At 30.4% G+C, this 19589-nt stretch overlaps 5 protein-coding genes across 5 annotated transcripts; 1 reads left to right on the top strand and 4 right to left on the bottom strand.

Annotated features, from left to right (window-relative positions):
- Positions 1 to 72: 72 nt before the first annotated feature.
- On the bottom strand, positions 73 to 4522 carry LOC145749640 (formylglycine-generating enzyme-like). Its single transcript, XM_082565466.1, has 8 exons — positions 4392 to 4522; positions 4088 to 4272; positions 3529 to 3674; positions 2924 to 3172; positions 2068 to 2235; positions 1443 to 1626; positions 702 to 761; positions 73 to 281 (listed from the first exon to the last, which is right to left on the bottom strand). Exons 1-8 carry the CDS (start codon positions 4486 to 4488, stop codon positions 153 to 155), a joined length of 1218 nt encoding a protein of 405 aa, XP_082421592.1. The 5' UTR covers positions 4489 to 4522; the 3' UTR covers positions 73 to 152.
- A 702-nt stretch (positions 4523 to 5224) lies between these two features.
- LOC145751010 (uncharacterized) lies at positions 5225 to 7461 on the top strand. The gene is made up of 4 exons (XM_082567078.1): positions 5225 to 6216; positions 6367 to 6401; positions 6608 to 6784; positions 7264 to 7461. Exons 1-4 carry the CDS (start codon positions 5304 to 5306, stop codon positions 7342 to 7344), a joined length of 1206 nt encoding a protein of 401 aa, XP_082423204.1. The 5' UTR covers positions 5225 to 5303; the 3' UTR covers positions 7345 to 7461.
- Positions 7462 to 8549: 1088 nt separating this feature from the next.
- On the bottom strand, positions 8550 to 9755 carry LOC145749710 (uncharacterized). Its single transcript, XM_082565548.1, has 4 exons — positions 9637 to 9755; positions 9078 to 9188; positions 8852 to 9007; positions 8550 to 8793 (listed from the first exon to the last, which is right to left on the bottom strand). Exons 1-4 carry the CDS (start codon positions 9753 to 9755, stop codon positions 8550 to 8552), a joined length of 630 nt encoding a protein of 209 aa, XP_082421674.1.
- A 1207-nt stretch (positions 9756 to 10962) lies between these two features.
- On the bottom strand, positions 10963 to 12232 carry LOC145751027 (uncharacterized). The gene is made up of 3 exons (XM_082567096.1): positions 11998 to 12232; positions 11726 to 11900; positions 10963 to 11653 (listed from the first exon to the last, which is right to left on the bottom strand). The coding sequence occupies exons 1-3, from the start codon at positions 12204 to 12206 to the stop codon at positions 11252 to 11254; spliced, it is 786 nt and encodes a 261-aa protein (XP_082423222.1). The 5' UTR covers positions 12207 to 12232; the 3' UTR covers positions 10963 to 11251.
- A 4127-nt stretch (positions 12233 to 16359) lies between these two features.
- LOC145750428 (glutathione peroxidase-like) lies at positions 16360 to 19567 on the bottom strand. Its single transcript, XM_082566467.1, has 6 exons — positions 19501 to 19567; positions 18602 to 18710; positions 18016 to 18165; positions 17063 to 17269; positions 16776 to 16900; positions 16360 to 16701 (listed from the first exon to the last, which is right to left on the bottom strand). The coding sequence occupies exons 1-6, from the start codon at positions 19548 to 19550 to the stop codon at positions 16629 to 16631; spliced, it is 714 nt and encodes a 237-aa protein (XP_082422593.1). The 5' UTR covers positions 19551 to 19567; the 3' UTR covers positions 16360 to 16628.
- Between the last annotated feature and the right edge of the window lie 22 nt (positions 19568 to 19589).

Here is a 19589-nt window from a genome sequence, read left to right on the forward strand (position 1 = left end):
AAAAAAGAATAAAATATAAAAAAATAATTTATTCACCTTTTTATAATTTTAAATAATTATGTTAAAGGCTACTAATTTTACCAAAATAAAATAGTCATATTTTTACTAATAAATTTTAGACACTTTTCTACTTAGACATGGTAGACACTTTTTTATAGTTCATCATGATTATTTAAATAACTAGGTAAAGTGTCGGCCACGCATCTGAACCCCAGGTTTGTTGCTGAACTATCTGGAGTATTCTCACTTCTGGCTGCACATCTGTATCTGTAGCAAACTTTCTGTTGAAAGAAAAGAAAAATATTTGATTACAATTTTTGTTATGAAAATGTATAAATAATATTATCGATATAAATACTTAAATATATAATATCCCAAACTGCCACAGGCAACTCGAGACAGGGCCGGAGTAACTGATGTTACTCTATGTTTAAGTCACGCATTCGACTTTCCCACATCGAGGATAAAGATATATACAAAAAAAAAAAAAAAACTTAGCTATAATTAGAAGAAATGTACTAAACAAAGAGCATAACTGTAAAGATTAGTCTTATTTTTTTTTAAATAAGAGTTAAATATAAATTTTAATAAACCTATAAGGTTACCAGCTTTTTTGTCTTTAAAATATCTTCAATAAAAATGTTATTTATAAAAACTAAGTTAAAAATTTTAGTTTAACATAGAATGAACTTATTGTTTACCTTATGACACATGTAAGAACCACCTTTCTTCACCTTTACACTACCTTTAGCTGGTCCTTTCTATAATAAGAAAAAAAACTTGCAGTGTTAATTATTCCAACATTTGTCAAACACAACATTTAAGTTTAATAATCTGTTAATTTGATTTGACCAACAATGCCCAACAAAATAAACCTTAAGAAAGCAGAAGTTGCTTTTGATTAGACTGTAAAGTCAGCCTTATACTATTAAGAGTAAAGAAATAATAAAACTAGTTCAACCCAAGACTGGGTCAGGGTAACAATGTTACTCTATGATTGTATGTTAAGTTGGCTATTAAACATCAAGTGTAAAGAAACATAATTACTTTTTTTTGTATATATCTTTATCCTCGATGTGGAAAAGTCAAATGCACGACTTTAACATAGAGTAACATCAGTTACTCAGACTCAGTCTCGAGTTACCTGTGGCAGTTTAAGATATTATAGATTTTAATTGCCCAATAAGTAGAATGTTGTTTAAAAAACTCAGCAGGAGTTTATACCATTTATAGCACCTTACTCAAGAGCACTAAAGCATAAGAGCATTGGGGTTTGAACCCACGACCTCATGTGTAGTGTAGCAAGTGTTCTTACCACTACACCATGCTGCCGGTTTACTATTTTAACCCAAGGGTAACAAATGTTATAATTAGACTCTGCGGTCAACCTTTCCACATTGAAAATAGGAATAAAAAATAAAATAACAATATATTCCACTTACTGGGTTGGTGACTGGATCTTCGCTATGTTCCGTGCTATACCAATCCCTCACCCACTCCCACACGTTACCCACAGTATTATGAAGCCCGTAGTTGTTCGGGGGGTAACTATCAACAGGGGCTGTGGCCTTGTACCCATCCTTACCCGTGTTTATTTTAGGGAATTCACCCTGCCAGATATTCACCCTGTAGAAAAACATTTATTTGGTGTATACAACATTTTTAAATGTATAATTATATTATGTTTAAAGAATGCAGTTTTATTTTACCTATTTTTTAAAAAATATTTTTATCCTCGATGTAGGAAAGTCGAATGGGCAACTTTAACATAGAGTAACAACAGTTACCCCGACCCAGTCTTGAGTTGCCTTTGACAGTTTTGGAATATTATAAATTATAATTGCCCGATATTTAAGTTACTAATTAAGTCCTGGCTTAGCAGGAGTTCATACTGTTCCACTTAAATTGCAGTTTTCGTGATTTAGCTTTGGGTAGTAAAATATTAATTTAGTGTTAAAATAACTGTATAATAACTAGACAATAATATTTTAGTAAAACTTATCTTTGTCATATCAAAACCAAAATTTTACCAAAAAAAAACAACTTCAAATTTTCAAAAAAATTTACCTAAATTGTTTTTGGGGCATTAATTTGTTGCCCCATGGAAATAACTTCCCCTCCAGACCCCCTCTGCTCCCTTTCTCCCACTCAGCTTCTGTTGGAAGCCTTTTCCCCGCCCACTTACAGTATGAAGTTGCATCTTTCCAAGACACATGAACTACAGGGTGGTCCAATCTGAAAAGGTGATAAAGTATTTGTAATATAATATAAATTTCAATATAAAAGGATTATAATTTAGTTGTGAAATAATTTACTATATTTAGCATTAGCCCTAGGATTTTAATCTCAATTTTAGAAAACTAAAAATTATTTTACTAAAATAAAATAAGAAAATGTTAATTCTAAAGAAATAAAAACTTGACTTCTTTTTGTAAGAATATTTAACATATTATTTAGTAATATTTTATATACATTTTCTTTAACATAACTTTTGTGTTTTTTTTGTAAAGTCTTTTTTTTAGCTAAGTTGTTTTGTGTTGTTAAAATACTAAGTGCCCTAGTAAACCCAAAAACTGTAAACTAAATAATGACACAGACCACTAGGTATATATGTTTAGCAATAAACTTTAAGTGGAAATGTGGTATCAAATTTAAACAACAATTTCCTTTATAAGTTGTGTGTTTAATTAACTAATATGCCTGTACTGTTTAAAATGTTAAATAATAAAGTTTAATTGATTTTAAAGTTTGTTAAAAGCACTATAAGAAGTGTTATAGAACGTATTTTAACTTATATTATACTATCAAAAATTAACCAATTTTTTCAAATTTAACAACTGTTGGGAAAAAATTGCTATATAAAAACCTTTAAAATAATATTTTATTTAATTACCTTAAAAAAAAATTTAAAACTTAAACTAACCTGTCTTTAATGTTGGAATCGAGTCCTTCAGGATGCAACCAATCAGCTCCTTCCACAGGCAGCCACCAAGGAGAGCTAGCAACCTGTTGGTTTATCCTCGATAATGTTTCTTTGCTTAACAAATTCTCGAGGACAAACGAATTCCCGAAACCCTCAGTTTCAGTTTTAAAATTTGTTTCCGAGACAAAATGGGCGAAGTCGATATTACTGACCTCGTATTTGTCCATGTAGAATGCTTTTAGAGTAACTCTGTGAATATTTATAAAAAAGATTCTTGTAAATTATGTGTTTATGTTTGTTTGATGTATATTTTATAGTCTATGACATGCAACCTAATAGGTAATTATATATATATTTAAGTGTTCTTTTTAAACATATTTATCGGTTTTTCTATTACAACACCGGGCCACACAGGACTTTTAGGTTTTTAGTTCAATGACATTATACCCAAATAAACAATCAACGCGTCCTGTGTAGTCCTATGTGGTAATTAGTAAAACCCAATATTTATAGATTAAGATTTATAAGTTCAGTACATAAATCGTATATGATAACAAAACGTAATATAGCCAAGTTTATTTGATAAATTAGTTCAATAAAGTTACCTTCTTTCAGGGCCCTCCCCATCATGGGTAAGTTCCTCATTAGTCCCCATAATAAAATCCCCAGCTGGGACGAATCCCATTTCATTAAATCTTCGATCATCGATTTGTATAAGCTCTGAAGCTAGTTTTACATTGCCAGTTAAACCCTGAAATTTGGATATAGTTTTAGTTGTATTATAATAATCTTACATGTACGGTAAATGGTTTTAAACTAAGTTACAAGAGGACTAAATCACATGTGTTATTACTCTTTAAATTTTAATATGTGAATGAGCTATACTGCAGAACTAAAATTTTGTACTTCAGAGATTTACACAATTGAAAATTTTTTGAACAATTTATGCCAAATAAAATATTTTAATTGGTCACAACTTTTCAACATCAGTAAAATTAACGCAATATCAATTTGAATTTGAAGGTAATTTACATTGTATATATTTAGCAAAACCCTAGAGTTCTTCAGACAGAGGTGCCAGTAAACAATATGCATAGAACATGAAATGACATAGTTAAAAACATAGCTTTAGAAATAAAATTTGAAAAAAAAATAATTTTTTACCTCAGTTAAACGTTTAACTTTTTTTTCAACTTTTGGTTTAAAATCATCCTCCTCTTCAACCATTATCTCACCATCTTCATCATCTTCATCTTCATCGTGTTTATCCTCGATTTGTCCCTCAGGTGTCTGTTTATCCTCATTCTTTTCTCGATTCGTGTCTCCACATCCACAATCTTCTTTAAGTTCTAAAATTCGTTTTTTTAAAAAGAACAAATTACAAAAAAAATAAAAATTTTAGAATAGAATATTTTAAAATAACAAATGCAAAATTTAATTTTTAAAAAACTTTTAAAATAGTTAGTACCTTCGTCTTTATCTTTGATTTCGGTAGATTCACTTGCACTACATTTGTAGATCAAAAATAAAAGACAGAAACCGATTAAAAATCCTTTTAATTTCATTTTTATAAATTTCTTTTGTTACTTTCGTTTGTTTTTGTTTTTATAAGTTTACCACGTGCTTTAGTAGAACAAAGATTATGACCTAAAACAAATTTTAGTTTGTCCTCAATAAAAAAATATTAAAAATGTCTTATAATAAAATTTTTATAACTTTTTTGTAATTAATCTTTTTGAAATATTTCTTATTTTAAAATTATAAAAAATAAAATTTTTTTGAGCATTTTATTAGTATACTAAACAAACCATCACCAGATACATTGCCCACCACATCTAGCGCAATTTTACTACCTCCATCTCCATGACTACAGGTTACGCGACCCCAAGTGCAACTTAAATTGTTTGTTGATAATTTCAAGTACAAAAGTCTGAAGTACTTGGTACTGTTTACTCTGTGAAAATGAAAGTGTTTTAAAGTGGATGCTAATAGGCTTGTTTAAAACTAAAATGTATTTAAATTTGTTAGACTTTAAGCTTGTTATAAGCCAGAATAGGATATAGTAGAAAATTGAATTAAATTTGTAGATTTTACATTTTTGATTGCTTTTAAACTGCGCATTTTAAACTGGATAAAATTAAAGTTAATATTAAAAATAAATATTTTTTTATATTTTATGGACTTTACTTACAATTTGGTGGTACATTTATATAACTAACTGGATATAACAGTAAATTTAATTGTGGATTCTTCAAAAAATTAAAAATTTTATTTATTTTTTGTTTTGTTTTAACAGTAGAACTATGTATATTTGTGTAATGTTCCAGTTTAAATGTTTGTAATAAAATGCATGCGTTTATTTGTTAAATAATGAACTAAAATGGATGGGGTTAAAATACTGGGTAAGCCAGTTATCCCGGACTTCCATTCAACGTTGTTGAGCTCTAATCAATTGTTGCCAACGTTGAGCGACATAAGGACTCGACAATGTTACGTCACAAGTATGTCGATCAACAAACCGGTTCAACAATTTGTTGATCTTAATCAAAACAATGTAAAAAGTTTGTATAAACGGCAAGAAGAAATTAAAAATGACATTTTTTGCAAAACTTCTGAGAGTCAAAATTTAGTTGAGGATAAAAATAATCAAAGATTGTTTACATCAAGAACAAAACTATCAACTTTGGTAACTAACAATGAGTCGATTCATGAAAAAGAAATTAAAAATGAGAACCTTAAACCAATTGAAAATGAGATTTACCTGCGCTCTAAAGTACAATCAAGTCGCTCTAAAACGAAGCGGAAAAAATCAGGAAAAAGGAAAACAAAATCAGCGACAAAGCGAAAATCAAAATCCGGGACATCGAAAAAGAAAGCAAAAACAAGCGATGAAAAAGGACGGGGCGAAGTGGTTTTACCTTTAAGGAAAAACCTCAGTTCTTGTTTTCCTCTTTACTCAACTAATATGTCTAAAGCTAACAACTTAGAAAAATCTAAGACTTTAGTTGTTATGAAATCTAATTTCTTTAAACCTACAAGTCCAGTTGATCTTAAAACTCCAACGAAACGATTTTTAAGTCTACCCCCTGCTCCACCGGTAAAATTACAGAATTCTAAACTGCTACGACACACGTCGCTAACGGAAACAAGGTCATGGCCTGACCCCATGACCTTGCCAAAGGATCAGCATAGGTCAGATAGCATCACTTTACCACCCACCCCCTTAAAATCATTAAATGAAAATATAACACCCCCTAAAACAAATCTGCTATCCTCCATTCCCTATCCAAAAGGTATGTAAAATATATTTTAAAAATAAAATTGTTTTCTTGTTAAATTTCTAACATTATTAATAATTTTAAATTTTATTTAAATAATTAGGCCTAAGTCTTGTTTTGTAGTATTTTAATTATTTTTTTAATATTCGAATTATTTATTTTTAGATTTAATAAGAAGAAATATAGACTTTGAAAAAAAGGTAAACATAAGCTAAAATTAAACAAGTAACAATTAACATAATATGGGCAATTAAATTAAACATAAAATGATATGAATTGGGTTTAATAGGATGTAAAATAATGAAGCTTTGCTTTTGTTTTATTAAATATTGCTTTTGTTTTATTAAACTTATATCATTTTATATTTCTACTTGCTTAAAAGCTAAATATTTTTTTACCCAATTAGAAACAAGGTTCACTGGGTGAAAGGTTAAACCTGATCCACCATTATGGCAGCGATTACCACCGGGTGGCACAAAAGAGGGAGGATGAGAAAAGAAGAGAGAACTACGCTCGACAACTGAGAAGCAAGCAAGCGGAAAAAGTGATGGTGAAAGAAGAGAAATACCAACAAAGAAAAAAGGCAAAATTTTTAATAAAAATTTAATAAATAAATTTTATTTCAAATCCCTTATTTAATTTCTATTAAGTAAAATTGTAAGGTCTGTTTGAATAATTTTTTTGGGGGTTTTTCGCGCATTAATGACAGTGAATAATAAGATATATAATTAATATTACAACAATGTGACAGGAAAAAATGACAAGATTAATTTAATGATTTAAAACATGCCACAAATATTAATATTAACATAAAGATTTTAAGTATGTTATGGCATGGTCACCAAACCCAGCATATTGTGTTATTTAGTAAATTTTAATTAAATACAGAAGTCTAATTTGTTTAAGTAAAGTAGCATAATAAATATGCCACTTTTAATTAATTTAAAGCTCAAGTCTTAAAGTTTTATTTGTTCAACACTTTAACATTATTTGTAAAACAATGTCTGCAAATATTTTCAACATTCAATTCTTTAATATTAAAATAAATATTTAATTTTTTAGATTTATGCCCTTAATAGATTAATGACTGCCTTGGAGTTGGAAAAATTTAACAATTTCTTTTCAACAAACAACACTGTGTGACGTCATAACGTTGACCTCATTAAAAATAATTCTGATGTCACTACTGTTACTGCTGTTTAATAATTTTTTGCACTTATTTGTGTTTTTTTTTAATTTGCAACAAAAATATTGCCTTAAATTTTGTGCCTAATTTATATATGTTTGATTTGTATTTAAATTGTGCTGAAATGCAATTTTATGAAATTGTTAGAATAAATTATTTAAAATAATGATCGTCTGGGTACTAGCGGCAACTTAAAGGCAGTTTTATAAGGAAAAATTTTAAACTTTTTTTTGATATAATCATAAATAATTTACACATTTCACCATTACTTAGGTCAAATTTTTGTGTAAATTTAAGGGTGTTTTCCTGAAAAAGAGTTGGGGTAAATTAGGGGTAAAAAAAATTTCTTATTATTTGTAAAATTGCGCTTTGAAGAATGTGATTTTGGTATGTGTCAATAATGGTTTTACGGGCAGTGTCTTGGGCTGACTTTAGGCGTTTGCTTAAGTCCTCGACTAGTGTCTTGTATGGCGTTGCTTCTGTCGGACAGCCCGTTCCTGCATCGCCTGGCAGACGTAACTTGTGGCCGGTCAGCAAGTAGTGCGGGGAATACCCGGTGCTTTCATGAATACTAGCGTTATAGGAGGCTACCACTGCGGGTAGAGGTGGAATATTATTTTTTTTTTATTTTTAATTTCTATATTATTTTTCTTTATTTATATATATATATATATATTTTTTTTTGTATATATCTTTATCCCCGATGTGGGAAAGTCGAATGCGCGACTTAAACATAGAGTAACATCAGTTACTCCAACCCAGCCTCGAGTTGTCTTTGACAGTTTGGGATATCATAGATTATAATTGCCCGATAATTATGCTACTGATTAAGTGCTGACTCAGCAGGAGTTCATACCGTTTATAGCGCCTTACTCAAGGGCGCTACAGCATGATATCATGGGGATTGAACCCACGACCTCATGTGTGGTGTAGCAAGAGTTCTTACCACTACACCACGCTGTCGGTCATTTGAAAACAATTGACCCCTAATTCCAGATTAAAACGTTTTTAGTTTTTCCTTAAAATAATATTAAAATTTTTACAAAATTAAATTTATTAAAGAGCAGTTTATTTAATGTTATCACGTGAAAAAAAAACAGAAAATCAAAAACTTTAACAAAAAATCAACGTTCGGGGATAAACATAAAAAAAATATTGCCATCTAGCGGGCTACACATTGTTGCAAAGCCGAGTTAAACATCCTATAAAGTGAAAACGGGATTTGGGTTTCGTTTAAGTGCTTTACAGGACGAAGACAAGTTGGTAATTCTGCTTCCAAATGTTGGTCCAAAACTTGACAAGTTTTCTGTTTTGCCGCTAAAAATTTCGTCGCTGAAACTTCGTCAGCAAAACAAGTGTTTTCAACTTGATCGAAGTGGAAAAGAATCAAGCTCTTGTTGGCAGCCCTGTAAATTTACAATTTTTTAATTATTTGGGAACACTGATTTTGATTTGGGTTTTTACCTTTTAGACAGCTTTTCACATCCATTGATGACGTCACAAAACTCCTTTGGTGGGGCGATTGTGTCGTTACAAATTCCATTTTCATCGCGATTTACAATTGATCGTTTCATGACGTAACAAACGGGTTGTTCCATTAAAGACGAAAACGAACGATCGCTTAAAAATAAAAATACAAAAAATTAAATGAATATCATTAATTAAAAAATTAATTAATTGCAAGCTTTACCTCGACCAATCAGTGGCGTTATTCTGGTCACGTGGGCACATGTTTGACCAATCATCGTTTACGTAGCACATTGCGGCGTAAATTTCATCTTTTTTGGGACAAATTTCAAACCTAAAAACAAAAGTTAAATAAAATTGCATTTTTTCACTAAAGCAAGTTATTTAAGCAGGGTTATAAATATCACTTTTTAAGAAATATTAATTAGGTAACTGGTCAGAAAAAAAGTAATTTCAAAATAGACCGAAAATTTGATTAAAAAAAACTGCCGACTTTGATTTTGGAAACAATATTAATTAAAATAGTTTATTTGATAAACTAGATAATCTTTATATGTATAAACGAGCTTAGTGGATGATATATATTGGAATGTCTAATATGTAGCCCTACAAAATAAATAAACTGCTGTTTGTGGTGCGCATGTAAATTATCACAGGCAAATATTAGTTGAGATTGGCGACCATATTACTTAAAATCTCGTCCATTGTGCAGGCTATCTACTAGTAGTGAGTAATCTAACAAACTATGACAAGCAACCAAATTGAAATTAAGATTAAATTACCTTTTATTCAAAGTTTGATTTTGCAAAGAGAAGTCGAATGTTGGTGCAAGATAGAAAGTTCTAGAAGGTTGGTAAATGGTGGGTTCGGGTGAGGGTTGGGGTAACGGTAAGGGGCACATTGCGTAAGAGTGAGAGTAACTGTTAAAAGCGTCATAAAGTTACGTCACAAAAAATGCATTATCAAAAAAAATTTTTAAAAATGTTTTACTTGTTTTCGCTTGACTGATCTTTGACCTTACATTGACCTGCAAGTTTACAAATCTCCAATGACATCATTCTGACCACACTAATCGCTGTCGAGTCCGTCGCGTTGTTATACAATGGTTCGTACTTGTAACATACGTCATCACCAAGTACCAGTGACGTCATAGACAAAAGAAGAAAAAATACGAATTTCATTTTTAGTAATTTAATAAAAAAAATTAAAATAAAGTTTTTTGTTTTGATTTTTTAACTAAAAAGATTTAAAAAATTGTTTAAAATCTATGATTTTTATATAGTTATGACGTCATAGATACATTAAAACAAAATGGCTGACAGTTTTTCGCTTAACTCTATTCATAAATGTAAATTAAGTTTTATAGCTGTAACTTCATTATAGCTAAAAAAGCTTTTTAAAAGTTTAATATAATATTATACAAGCAGTTAAAACATAATTTACTTTATTGTTTGATTTTAATTGCCATAATTAGTGCTATAAAATAAATAAAAATACATATCTTAACAAAACTTCTAAAATAAGTAACTTGGTTGTTTAAATTTAACTTGTTCTGTAGCTGCACTGTAAAAACACTGAAACAAACTGTAAGATTCTCAACTAATTAGCGTCGATTTTTATTCGCCTAATTAACAAGTCGCGCATAAATAATCAACCAATTCTCGAATGCAAGCTGCTCCGGGTTCAATTATTTAAAGAAATTTGACGAATTATTGATTACAAAAAATGTTGAATAAATTTAATAAATATTTTTATAAAAAGTTGATGAATATTATCTAAAATATCTTTTTTTTAATAAAAAACCCTAATTTAAATATTAATTACTTAATATTAAACTTTACCAAATTTTAATTTACATTATTCTGATAACAAAAGCTTAATTTTAATTATTAAATGTTTATGTTAATGACGTCACAATGTTTCGATTTAACACGTCATAATTGAAATATATTATCACATCCGTTTATTCATTGTTAACTGATGATTGTTCGGTAACAATAACAAAACGATGGAAATTAATTTAAACCAAAACAATTCAAAAATAAATGAAAGTTGTTAAAAAATTGAAAATATTTTGTTGTTTTTTGATTTAAATAAATGCATAGAAAAGTTAACAAAAAGCGCGGAATAAAAACGAAGTTAGTCTGTGACGTCATAAGTACATAAAATTACCTAAAAATGTAAAAAATGATTGTTAAAACTGAACCAATATGACAAGAGAACGTATAAAGATGACCTAAAAAAAGAATTTTTACAAAAATATTTGAAGAAAAAAGAAAAACTAAAAAAATTGAGGCAACTCTGGCAACACATGACGTCATAAAACAGTAAATATGACGTCACGACACCTTAGTATAGCGTAAAAATTAATTTAAATATTACGTCATAATTATTTTATCAGACAGGGGTACTATGAGCAATGACGTCATCGGGTAAAACCTCGCCACCTAACGATTGATTTTTGGGAGCAACACAATCGATTGATTGTGATAAATTATGACGTAACAATCCCCGCTTGTTTTTCGTCGAGTTTGTCCTCAGAGAAGAATGTCGTTCGAGAGTTTCACTCAACCCTGACGGAACAGATATCGAGTCTATGATGTCATCGATATTTTCGACAACTGATGACGTACTCGTGACTTCATTTGATGGCCTAACTCGACTGGACCTGGTTAAGCTTTGAACTCTGCTTGGAACTGGGGCAGTCGGGACTGATGACGTAGTAGTGGTGACGTCACCATCGGTTTGTATGCGATTTTCTTCTCTTTCGAACCCCAGGTTTACGACTCCAGTCATTACCTATGACGTCATAAACATTTATTATTTTAAGAACAATTTAACTTTTTAAATGTTTTTTATTAAGAAACTTACCTGGTAATAAGAAGGGGGGAGTTCCCCGGTTTCCATGGTTGCTAGGACTTGTCGGTAACTAGGGGGACTCTCTACGTCACCACTCACCGTGGTGATGGTTCCCCTGGTGTCCCCGGTACTGTCCGGGTTCGAACCCCGAGAGTTCCATCTTTTACGAACAAATCGAATCACAATTCTGCAAAAAAAAATTAAATTTATTTTCAACAAAAGAAAATAACGGGAAGTGACGTCACCATGAGATTATGACGTCAGAAGTAAAATGTTAAGCTTACCTGTGTAATATAAGCCCCACAGCGACGATTACAAGAATCCCAATAATCAACAAAACTGGAAGGAGTATTTTGTAGGATGACGTAGTTAAGGTCGAATTATTCGGGGTCGTGACGTCATCAGTTGCTATGAAAACCATGGTGGTGGTAGTGGTGGCGCTGTTGCCGCGTATCCGGTTTATAAAACAATTTAAAGTCAAGCAAGTTTCCATTTTAATTTGTAGTCAACTTTTTTTAATAAATATCTGAATAAAATAAAATAATTTAAAGTTAAACATTTTAGTGTTTTATAATTAAGCGGGTTTGGTGACCATGCCATAACATACTTAAAATCTTTATGTAAACATTAATACTTTTGGCATGTTTTAAATCATTAAATTGATTTTGTCATCTTTTCCCGTCGCATTGTTGTAATATTAATTCTATATCATATTTATTTACTTTAATAATGCCTAAAAAACCTAAATAAAAAATCTCCTTCTCCAATTCTTTTCACCTTTTCTTACTTAGAATAAATTTTTAATTAATTTTTTTTCGTGAAACAAACTTTAATCTAAATTCGTGTCAAAATTTCCTTTATTTGCTTAATCCTTGGTTTTAAATATAAGGCTCGGCTCTTATCACACGTGATCATGTACTATGACGTCACAAACATGTTTTGTTTTATTAAACTTTCCTTAAACCAACACTCATGATGACTCTGTCGTTTTCCAACAAACTTATTAAAACAATCCCGCGGTTGTGACGTCACAATTCAATTCTTTCAACAAACAAGTAAATAATTATTTATATTTTTGAATTTTTTTAGTTTTTAAAATTAACTATAAATAACGCTAAAGCGCGAAAAAAACAATTAGGTCGTGAGTTCTAGAATGTTATTTGTTTTAGGTGAAAAATAGATCAATTTTCACTTTCGCGACACCTTAACACTAAACTTTTAGGACGTAATAATTAAAAAGTAGGGCAACCGCCAGAAGAAACCCTTCTATAAACTAATTAAATTTCGCTAAAACTTTCTTAACTATTCTTTTAAAATAAAGACTTTCTATCTTCCTTATTGTGATGTTCACTATATTACGTGTTTTGTCATAATGGGCATTGTTACTTCTCAACTTGACTTTTATGCATTACGATTGTTATTATTACAAAGCATTTATTGCATCACAAGAACAATAACAATTGAAATCATGAATTGGCAGAAATTTCGCCTTAAATGCCCGCAGGGTGGTGGTATGTTAAATAAAAGTTTAATTACAAGGAAATTGCGACATAAACTTGAACTATATCTTAATTACAACATTCATTTTCCAACAATTTTGAATTAAAATATTTTACTAAAAATTTGACTGAATATTAGGAATAATTTTTAATTAGAAATTGATAAAAATCCACTTAATATTTTGTTTTGTAAACAAATATATTTTTCGGTCTGTGAACCAAAACAATTCTTGTGAAGTAAGAATAACAAAACCTGCAATTTAAGATTAAAACCCTTTTAAAACAGGGGTTTCAATCTTAGATTGCAGACTAACTACACGACAAAAATTTTAACCACACGACAAAAATTTGTGAAACTACGCCACCAAAATTACTAAATTTAAAATATAATCTCTTACAACAACATTTATGTTAATATGAAATCAAGTTGCATAACCTTAAGTCCCACTATATAACTAAATAAACTGATACTGACTCTGTTAACTATAAAATAATATTAAGTAAGCAAATGCACTTTCCGTTCTGCAAAGTCAATAATATTAATTTTAAAATCCGACATTCATACTACATTAAAAACAAAACCTAAATTTATTTTTTTACAAAGTTTTAAGTTAAAACTGTACCCTAACTAACCAAAATTAATAAAATTTGAAATATATTTTAACAACGACATTTACGTTAATATAAAACTAAATTAATTAACCTAGAGCTCCACTGTTTCAATACATTAACTAATACTGCTCTAATTACCTTTAAACTATACTAAATATTATAATTTCATCTTAGAATAACATTTTAAACTTTTAAGTTGAAATTTTATAAATTTGTCGACGTTTATATTTTATTCTGCCAACCTAGCAGTTCGTTATTTTCAGAATTTAGATTTTGCATTGTTCTATTCCTGTAAATTAAATAATAATCAATATTCTTTACCACAGGGGGTCTAATAATCTAATCCATTTAAATTGCATTTGTTTGCGAAATTTATAAATCTAATTTTACTAAAAATAAAATATTATTTTTTATCGGACCCAAAAATAATAAATCACAAACAAAAATAAAATTATTAAAGGTGTAAAAATAATTAAAAAAAAATTTAAAAAATACAAATATTTTTTTTTGGATTCGGCGTCTGCAAATTATTAAAACCCGATACTCCACTGTTGTAAGTCACGTGGATGCCAAACAATGCACGCTATGACGTAACAATGTCCAAACTAACATAATCCCAGATTAATTTCTAGATTTTCTAAATTTAAACAAAACCGTTTCTATTATTAACAATAAGTTTTCTATTTTTAAACAATTACCAGAATTTATTTAAACTAGTTTTAATCTAAAGCTTTTCACTTAGTATTTACAGCTTTATTTATGTTTAGAGAAATTCATTTTAAATGAGAAAGTAAAGACAATAAAACAACAACAATAATGACCACAATTAACTTAACAATTATACCAACTTAACTAAACCTATAAACACAGCTTATGTGAAAACAGTTTTGCCTAACTTATACTTACTGTTATAACAAGACTTCACCTAACTAGCATACCCAGAACATCAAGTTCTTTCTAATTATTACGTAATAGGACTTTTGGGTTTGGTGACCATGCCATAATATACTTAAAATCTTTATGTAAACAACAATACTTTTGGCATGTTTTAAATCATTAATTTGATTTTGTTATTTTTCCCGTCGCATTGTTGTAATATTAATTGTATATCGTATTTATTATTTACTTTTATCAATGCGCGAAAAACCAAAATAAAATCAAAAAAAAACAATAAATTATATTCAAAGTCCTAATTAAGGCCTACCTAATAGACGCGTTTACATATTTAAACTGAATTCTTAACTATAAACTAAAACCAACAAGATTTTACTTATAACTAGCTTATTATCCAAAACATCCAGTTCTTCTTAATTATTACGTAATACGACTTACAATTGATTGCATTTAAATTTGCAACTTAGGTCTTTCTTTTAAAACCCGTTTGTGAAATTTTCCTAAACTGAATTTTTAACTACATAAAACTAAACCAAGTTTTGCTCAAAACGCTTTGCTCGAATGTTGTGCTTTCTGCATTCCTATCGACCTTATAACAGCGCCTTTATTACTTCATTGTTTTAAACCGCAATCCATTTATGACGTCACGCAGCGCCGTTCCATTTAATCCGTTTGTTTCTTTACCGGTTTTTCGCTTCTTGCAATACTCAAACAACCTGGTTTTAATTCGAGAATAAAATCTTGTTTATCAACAAACAGAATACAGATGCCAGACTCCTCGTAACCCTGCTCCACTTGTGTCGTATTTATGACGTCATAATCTAATATTCTAGAGACAGCGCCGTTCGATTGAAGTGTAGATATATACCTTGGTATTATGACATCACAGTGCACCCCTGTTGTCTGCCTTAATTTATATTTGACAATATGATTATGACATCACAGTGGTTGGTTTATGAACGAACAAACCAGATGGCTTCGAATCTCGATGGAGTAGCGAGATATTAAACATCGATATTTCGTCCCCTGGTAGTTTCCATATGGGATATAACCCAAGGTGGAAAACATATGTTCAACTTATTCTCGAGACAGAACTGTTAGCTCGACGGCGACAATAAACTACGACGTCACTATGTCTATTCGACACTGTGTATAAGACGTCACAATATTTTTTGACTCTGTGTATATGACGTTACAGTGACTATCGATTCTATGTATATGACGTCAGAATGTCTTTTCGAAACTGTGTATATGACGTCACAATGACTATCTACACTGTGCATATGACGTCACAAATACTATTTGAAACTGTGGACAATCAATAATCATAATTTATCTTTTAAATAAAATAAAAATAAGTCAAAAATTAATATTTTTGTTGTTAATTAAATTTTAATTACGAAGTGTTGTAATTAACACGTTTTGTTAATTTTGTCGTTTCAAAACAACTGTTTCCAATAATTAAACCGTGAAATAAGAAACTGGGTTCCAATTACTTCATTTTGTGAATTTATTTTTAATCCCATTTCAAGTTGCCGCTTCGGGAAACACGAACAGTGTGACGTAACAGTGGAGATCATGACGTAATAGTTGTGATTGTTATTTCGCAGAACACATTGTTTTTTTTTTACTTAAATTTTATTTTTGGCAAAATAATTTAAAAATTAAATTAAAAAAACGAAAAATTTATTTTTTATAAAAACAACAAAAATTCCATCGCACAAGAACGACGTGTTTGATTATGACGTCACAAACGCAGAGGGAATGCAAAAAACTCTTACGTAAGTGACGTCACATTCGAGTCACGTGATCGACTTCGACTTTCTGCGCATGCGCAGTTTTGGGTCGAAGTGTCATCGAGTTTCCATGGCAACTAAATATTTGTCGTTTTAGGATGATGACGTCATCAATTATTTTTCGTTCAGTAAAGTTTCAATCCAGGGAGTCAACTTCGTACAATCTGGACCAATCCCGAATCGGTATCTGTATGACGTCATAATAACATTTATTTATACTTATTGTTTAACTTGTATTACGTCACAATACCAAATCATTACCTCACGAAACCGTTTTTATCGACCAAGAATTTAACAAAGTTCCAAGTGAGGTCGTTCGCCTTAATTGGGGTCCAGAACAACCCAGCTGTGTCCCCGATAGTTGGGGTGGTTGGGGGGCAGGATGCCTGCAAAAAGGTGAACGATTTTATTGGGTTAAAAATTGACGTTTTGTAATTAATTTTAAGATAAATTTTGTAAATATTTCAAGTGCCAGGAGCATTATGACGTCAATGTTACGTCACTGTGTTTTATTAAGACAACATTGTTTCAACTATGACGCCACAAACCTTTAATTGTGAGAACAACGGAACTTCGTTGGCCCCGTTCAACTCCGACTTTGAGAAGAAAGTAATTCTCGGATCGGGGACAAACCCGTTGCCAGGTCTGACGTATTTGATGCTGTTGATGATCTCATCGTCATGGTCGGGTTGTTGGAGGCCGAATTGGTTGCAAGGAAAGGCCAGGATGTTGACCGGGATTGATGTCTGGTAAGACTGAGGAAAGAATTTGAATGTTTAGGTTAATAAGAAAATAACTGATTTGAAAATTAGTTTATTTTAGAGGTAAAAACTCAGATTTTGCAGACTTTAAATGGGGTTACTGTTATTCTAAGTAGTATGAATATTATTCTAAATGGGGTAACTATCACTTAAATGAGGTAACCTATTTTCTAAATGGGGCAACTATCCTATTAAATGAGTAAGTATTATTCTTAATGAGGTAACTTATATTTCAAATGGAGTAACTATCCTTTTAAATTGGTAAGTATTTATCTAAAGAGGATAACTTATATTCTAAGAGTTGTAGCACTTAAATGGAGTAGCTATCACTTAAATGGAGTAGCTATTACTTAAATGGGGTCCCCTATATTCGAAACGGGGTAACCTATATTCGAAAAGGCTTGAATTTTATTCTAAATGGGGTTACCATTATTTCTAATTTCACCCATGCAAGTTTACTATTGGCTGAAGTTTACCCCTATCTTGTTTTAATTATTTGCCGTTTTTATAAATTTTTTCATAGCTTAAGACTTACCTATTCCACAACCCTTACCTTGCAATGCATTAAATATTTAGATATTGTTTATTTTTTTATAAATATTTTGACCCATTTTTCATAGTTGGAAATATTAAAGTTTAAAATATGGGTCGGAGTAACTGATGTTACTCTATGTTTAAGTCGCGCATTCGACTTTCCCACATCGAGGATAAAGATATATATAAAAAAAATTAATTCTTACTTTAAGCATTGCATTCATTCCAAGATACTGAGGGATTGTCGCCCCTCAGTAAGTTGCAACATTGATCAAGATCGAAACATTTCCTTTAAATTTGCTCAAGTTGATTTGCTCACCGTTAATACCGGTGAAAGATTGGTCGTATACAGACCACTACAAACAAATAATAGTGTTTACAAATGTAAAGATTTAATATAAATTAAATAATATTAAAAAGTCTCAGGTAGAGAGCGTAAGAGAGCAAATATTTTACAATTACTATTATTGTTAGCAGTGTAGTGCACTGGTCATGGCATCGGAATACAAGCCGAAAGTTTCCGGGTTTGAGCCGCACCAATGCCACACTATTTGCCCTTAAGCCCGACATCTACAGATAGCTTAAACACACCAAAAGGTTTCAGGTTCGAGCCGCACCAATGCCACACTTTTTGCCCTTAGCCTAGTGTTTACGGATAGCTCAAACACACCAAAAAAAATTTCGTGTTCTAATTTTAAGGTGATAGGAAAAAAGTTGTTATTTTATAACTCGTATTATAAAACGTTTATTTTAACCCCTTATTGAAATAATGACGTAACGGTGATGGCGTACCTTAGTTCCATTAAAACAAGTTGAATGTTCGACTGGATCGGCAGCCAAAGCTAAGCTGCCAAACAGCAGCAAAGCAGCGACCGAGTTTAACATTTTCAACTTAAATTCACTGAAAATGAAACTTTACGTTTAGAATTTTTCCTTTACAAAACATTTATACCATTTTAAATTTTGCATGTTCAAATATTGGATATTTTTTTTCGTATATATCTTTATCCTTGATGTGGGAAAGTCGAATGCGCGGCTTAAACATAAAGTAACATCAGTTACTTCGACCTAGTCTCGAGTTGCCTGTGGCAGTTTGGGATATTATAGATTATAATTGCCCGGTAATTATACTGCTGATTAAGTGCTGGCTCAGGAGAAGTTTATACCGTTTATAGCGCCTTACTCAAGGGCACTACAGCATAAAAGCACTGGGGATTAAACCCACGACCTCATACTTAGTGTAGCAAGTGTTCTTACCACTACACCACGCTACCGGTAAAGTTTGATAATTAGATCTTATATTTAAATTTTATATTAGATTTTATATTTAAATTTTACAAAGCAAAAATGCCTTCACATGCCTTCAAAAACTCAAACTTTTCAGTTTCCTAAACTGCTTTTACTTTAAAACATATGTTAAATTTGTTAAAATGTGTTTTATATATAATTCTACAGATCACGAGTTTTGTGAAATATTAACTGTGGTTGGCACGATCAACCACATGACATAAGGGCCGGTCACTAGATTTTATTAAGGGGGTAAAATTTTATAAAAAATTTATAAACAAAATTGATTTTTCTTTTATATAACTGTAACAACGTTTTTTAGATATACATTATGTAGTCTAATTTTGACAAAAACTTTATGTATTTTATGTATTAACTCGCTTATATTATCATAAACTAAATACCTTCTTAGTTCAATATATTTAACTCTTTTCTGCATTACTAGAAATTGCATTTTTTTTAAAAAATGCATTCTCACTGCTGCAAATAACAA

This window comes from Corella eumyota, chromosome 4 (genome assembly GCF_963082875.1).
Source record: "Corella eumyota chromosome 4, kaCorEumy4.1, whole genome shotgun sequence".
NCBI lineage: Eukaryota > Metazoa > Chordata > Ascidiacea > Phlebobranchia > Corellidae > Corella > Corella eumyota.

What these genes read in the sequence shown, in the direction of transcription:
- LOC145751027 (XM_082567096.1), bottom strand. Translation starts at nt 12,206, where the DNA reads ATGGAAACTTGCTTGACTTTAAATTGTTTTATAAACCGGATACGCGGC. An exon ending in GTGGGGCTTATATTACACAG is followed by an intron (nt 11,901 to 11,997) that starts GTAAGCTTAACA and finishes TTTTTTTTGCAG; the next exon opens with AATTGTGATTCGATTTGTTC. An exon ending in TCCCCCCTTCTTATTACCAG is followed by an intron (nt 11,654 to 11,725) that starts GTAAGTTTCTTA and finishes ATGACGTCATAG; the next exon opens with GTAATGACTGGAGTCGTAAA.
- LOC145749710 (XM_082565548.1), bottom strand. Translation starts at nt 9,755, where the DNA reads ATGTGCCCCTTACCGTTACCCCAACCCTCACCCGAACCCACCATTTAC. An exon ending in AATCAAACTTTGAATAAAAG is followed by an intron (nt 9,189 to 9,636) that starts GTAATTTAATCT and finishes TTTTGTTTTTAG; the next exon opens with GTTTGAAATTTGTCCCAAAA. An exon ending in AACGCCACTGATTGGTCGAG is followed by an intron (nt 9,008 to 9,077) that starts GTAAAGCTTGCA and finishes TTTATTTTTAAG; the next exon opens with CGATCGTTCGTTTTCGTCTT.
- LOC145749640 (XM_082565466.1), bottom strand. Translation starts at nt 4,488, where the DNA reads ATGAAATTAAAAGGATTTTTAATCGGTTTCTGTCTTTTATTTTTGATC. An exon ending in GGGGAGGGCCCTGAAAGAAG is followed by an intron (nt 3,173 to 3,528) that starts GTAACTTTATTG and finishes AAATATTCACAG; the next exon opens with AGTTACTCTAAAAGCATTCT. An exon ending in GATTCCAACATTAAAGACAG is followed by an intron (nt 2,236 to 2,923) that starts GTTAGTTTAAGT and finishes TCACCTTTTCAG; the next exon opens with ATTGGACCACCCTGTAGTTC.
- LOC145751010 (XM_082567078.1), top strand. Translation starts at nt 5,304, where the DNA reads ATGGATGGGGTTAAAATACTGGGTAAGCCAGTTATCCCGGACTTCCAT. An exon ending in ATATAGACTTTGAAAAAAAG is followed by an intron (nt 6,402 to 6,607) that starts GTAAACATAAGC and finishes TTACCCAATTAG; the next exon opens with AAACAAGGTTCACTGGGTGA. An exon ending in AATACCAACAAAGAAAAAAG is followed by an intron (nt 6,785 to 7,263) that starts GCAAAATTTTTA and finishes TTAATTTTTTAG; the next exon opens with ATTTATGCCCTTAATAGATT.